Below are 4,233 nucleotides of genomic sequence, written 5' to 3'. Positions count from 1 at the left end.
CTTTTTACTTTCTTTATATGTTGATTTCCTGTTCTTTTTTTTAATAGAAGTGTATATTTGTACATCTTTAAATGTTCTGATGATTTGAAAATGGTGGACCCTGTTGTAAACAAGTGTGCTTAATGGTTCATCCACAAAGTGACAGTTTTTGTATTGACTTGAAATGTACCCATTCTGCATACTGTGAAATTAAAATGTGAATCAATCAATCAATCAAACCACATTCCTCTGTCTCTATTAGGTGACAGATTTTGGCTTTGCTAAGCATGTAAAAGGTCGGACCTGGACACTATGTGGTACCCCAGAATATCTGGCCCCAGAGATTATTCTCAGCAAGGTGAGCCAGCATGAATTTCCACAGAGGGTGGCACTGGCTTTGCAGATCTTGACTGTTATTGTGTTACCCATTAGAAGTGATAAGAATATTACTTATTATTATTATTAAAAAAACAGTGGTGTCACAGTCTCATGAAGTGTCATTCCTGTCCTAATTCTCCTACCTAACTCCCCCAGGGATATAACAAAGCAGTAGACTGGTGGGCGTTAGGTGTGCTGATCTATGAGATGGCTGCAGGGTACCCGCCATTCTTTGCTGACCAGCCCATCCAGATATATGAGAAGATTGTATCAGGGAAGGTGAGCTTCACACTTTTCTTTTATTGTGAGCTTCACAGTTGCTTCTGCTGGCCATATTTCTGTCTCTGTTTGGTTGATTCATCTCAAGGGGTTATTCCCAATAAAGAGGCACGTTTAAAGTGGCATGTCAAAACACTGCAACTGGATTGCCACCCCGTTGCTCCCACAGCAAGGGACATCGATGCTTCTGAAGCGTATGGGTGAATGTGCCCTCATGCCAAATAGCCTACCCATTAATTTAGAAAGCAATGATGATTTGCCCTCTGGAAACTATGTGTTGCCCTGGCCTGAAATACAAGCCTGACTGCGGTCAAGTGAGCTCCGAAGCCATGGTCTAGTCAGCTGCCATTTGTTTTTTGTTGCACGTGTACCAATCTGAGAACCCATTGACATTTTTCTTTTTTCATGTTGGACAAGAACTCACCTTTTCAGTCCTCTCCATCCAGGTGCTACTAACAACAACAATGTGCTGTTACCTTACCAGTACAAGTTCGGTATTCAAAATTGACTTGAGTAAAAATATTTTAAGTATTAGCATTAAAATGTAATTAAACGTAAAAGTACCCATTATGTAGTATAGGTTCCATTACACAAGTTTTCAAATGTATAAATTGTATAAAAATCCTTAGAAAATAGCAGATCAACAACGCTCACAACACGCCGCTTTGCGACGCACTGTGAGCTTGTAAATCTGCTATTTTCAAATTGACAGTATACAGTAGTTTAGGTCTGAAAATCTAGTAACAAAAAATATGTAACTAGTAATCTAGTATTAAGTAACTAAAATTAAAAGATTTCAAAGAATTGTAGTGGAGTAAAAAGTATATTTGCCTCTGAGATGTAGTGGAGTAGAAGTAAAAGTATTTGACATTAGAAAGTAAAAATAGGTCAAAACTGTACTTAAGTACAATACTTAAAATGTAGGCATTTAGCAGATGCTCTTAATCCAGAGCGATTTACGGTAAGCAAGAACAAAAAACATGGTAATACATCATATACATAAAAATAGTCATCATGAATCATACGTAAGCTAAGAACCTAACAGTGGAATCTGTAATATCTATATAATGAAACTATGCATATATACTATATAGTACTATGTCTACTACTACTTGAGTAATGAGTACATATGCTTAGTTACTTTACACTACTACATAGATTGCACAGCTCATAATAAATTGCGATTGGTTTTAAGTCAAAGTGTAATATAAATTGCAGACCACCGGCTGCCACGCCATGCGACAGAAGCCAACCGCTCCAATATGCCATACTGCATGCATATCTGTTAGACCTGACAGAATTCTCAAGATATATAAATACATTATATAATTAACTTTGAATGCATGATCTTTTCACAGAGACATAGGCCCTCATTTATCAATGCGGCGTACGTCCAAATATGGGCGTACACCGGAATCATCGCAATTTTTGGCATTTACCATTCCAGCATGAACTTGAACTTGAACGTGCGCCCGGCTAAATATCACGTCAGGTCGGGAGTTGTCCTCACCTGTTTTTCTGTCGTAGAAAAGCAGAGCAGCATTGTCTGAAGGCATCTAAACATATGTTTTCACTTCTAAAATGTATATAAAACTAATACATATTATACATGTGACATTTTATTATTTTGTAAAGGCATGTCATATGAACTTGGCGGGATAGTGGAAGTGTAGGCTACAAGCAATTAAAATTGCGCCATTAAAAACAATGTTGCAAGTTAGATGCTTAAGCCATTTAAACAGTGTTTTGCATGAGCGCATACATGCGAGGATTTGCGCTGCCTGTGCTGGAATATTTGTATGACTTGGAGGGACGTAGGCTAGTGCAGAGTGGACTGCTGCAGTTGGAGAGTCAAGTCTCCCAACGTGGGTAGCCTACGCCCTAATCTACAGCAGGCCCATGTCTTTCTGGAGTTACGACATGTGCAATCTCCTCGTGTCGTCCTCATTTATGGATAAACCCGACGCGTCGCTCGAATGCCAAATGTGCCGTGCCAGCGCAAGTGGGGACCGCATCGGAGATAGCTAACCCAGCCATCCCACCACCACCAGTACCACATAGGCTACGTTAAGTTTTAGACTGCGCATTCTTGACACTTGACAGCCCAGCCACTGCAGCGAGGCAATCTAATATAGACTGTAATGAACGTGTGTCACGGTGTCACGGACAGACCACAGTACTAGAGACAGACAGGACAGGAGGAAGAGATGCAGCCATTTGCAAAACAGCAGCGTGTGTGCGCGTCCAAACTCATTCCAATGACATGTGAGCTATTTAATTCATGGTTCACACTTCACAGGTTCAGGTTTTCGTTCACTAAAATATCTTAATTGTTGTATATTAAATGAATAAATACTTGAATAACTACCAACACACAGTGACAGTTGCTTGCAAGTTGCGATATGTGTGTGCGTGGTTTCCATATACGTTGTTTGGTCACAGTTGTTCATGTCGCAAAAACAAGGGCGAAGCTTGATTTCATAGGGCGTGCCAGATTAATTTTAGCCGTCACATTTATCAACTAGGATTGAAATTAAGCAAGGATCAGCTGTTTGCGATCACTTCATAAATTCCGTGCCGACGTGAGTGGACTCCAAAACAAACAGATTTTACACTCCATTGATAAATGAGGGCCCTAATCTCTACATGATTACTTTCCAATGTTGTCCATCTGTACTCCCCTCACCCAGGTGCGCTTTCCATCTCACTTCAGCTCAGACCTTAAGGACATGCTGAGGAATCTGCTACAGGTCTGCAGCAGCCATTTTTTACCTCAGGTTTACCAGTTGTTTTATTTAAATTTCCCAAATAGTAAGTCAATTGTACTGTTGTCAATGGCAGGTGGATCTCACAAAGCGTTATGGCAACCTCAAGAATGGGGTCAGTGACATCAAGGGACACAAATTCTTTGCAACCACTGACTGGATTTCCATCTTCCAGAGAAAGGTATAAGTGTATTTCTGTGCCTTTGGATGTGCATGTGCGTGCGTTTAACATCTCTCTGTGTATTCATATGTTTGTCTCCTTTTTTGACTGCTTGTACAGTATGGTGCTTATTACTGCTTATTTAATAGTTGTATTTATTTGTGCATACATAGGTGGAGGCTCCATTTGTCCCAGAGTTTAAAGGACCAGGTGACACCAGCTACTTTGATGACTATGAGGAGGAGGAAGTCCGTGTCTCCTTCACAGAGAAATGTGGCAAGGAGTTCACTGAGTTCTAGAGCATAAGGAGAGAAAGAAAGAGAGAGAGAGAGAGATAAAGGTGAGGGACAAAATGGAAAGAGTAAGAGGGCTAATCAGGTGGCATAGGGAGTTGGAGCACTGTCTGTCTCCTGTCCATTCAAAAGCACCAGCGACAGTAAAGAGAAGCGGAATAGAGAACCAGCAATGTTGCCTTTTTTCATACATGCATTTCTTTCCTTTTTTTCTTTCTTTTTACATTTATTACTTTTATTTTTGTCATATTTATGAATCACTTTGTGAAAAATATTATGAAGATGTATGCGTTCTGAGGATTCACTGTTCTCAGTCAGAATGTTCTCTGCAGGCAATCGCTTCCTCATGTTGCCACCTCAAGTCTTGCCTACTCTATAT

At 40.2% G+C, this 4,233-nt stretch overlaps 1 protein-coding gene across 2 annotated transcripts in view; it reads left to right on the top strand.

Moving 5' to 3' along the window:
- Positions 1–4,233, top strand: part of LOC310859435 (cAMP-dependent protein kinase catalytic subunit alpha-like) — a gene marked incomplete at its 5' end in the record, with an annotated part of 11,739 nt that extends 7,506 nt beyond the window's left edge. For both annotated transcript variants that reach the window (XM_083765977.1, XM_083765976.1), the window contains 5 exons: positions 242–337; positions 514–636; positions 3,327–3,386; positions 3,478–3,582; positions 3,735–4,233. In XM_083765977.1, coding sequence (XP_083622103.1) covers positions 242–337; positions 514–636; positions 3,327–3,386; positions 3,478–3,582; positions 3,735–3,860 — 510 coding nt within the window. In that variant the 3' untranslated portion in view covers positions 3,861–4,233. The remainder of the gene's footprint in view (positions 1–241; positions 338–513; positions 637–3,326; positions 3,387–3,477; positions 3,583–3,734) is intronic.

This window comes from Protomyctophum parallelum (assembly GCF_964188405.1).
Source record: "Protomyctophum parallelum genome assembly, chromosome: 5".
Classification (NCBI taxonomy): domain Eukaryota; kingdom Metazoa; phylum Chordata; class Actinopteri; order Myctophiformes; family Myctophidae; genus Protomyctophum; species Protomyctophum parallelum.
Note: the sequence above shows the minus strand (reverse complement) of the source record. Positions and strands in the feature narration are given on the sequence as shown.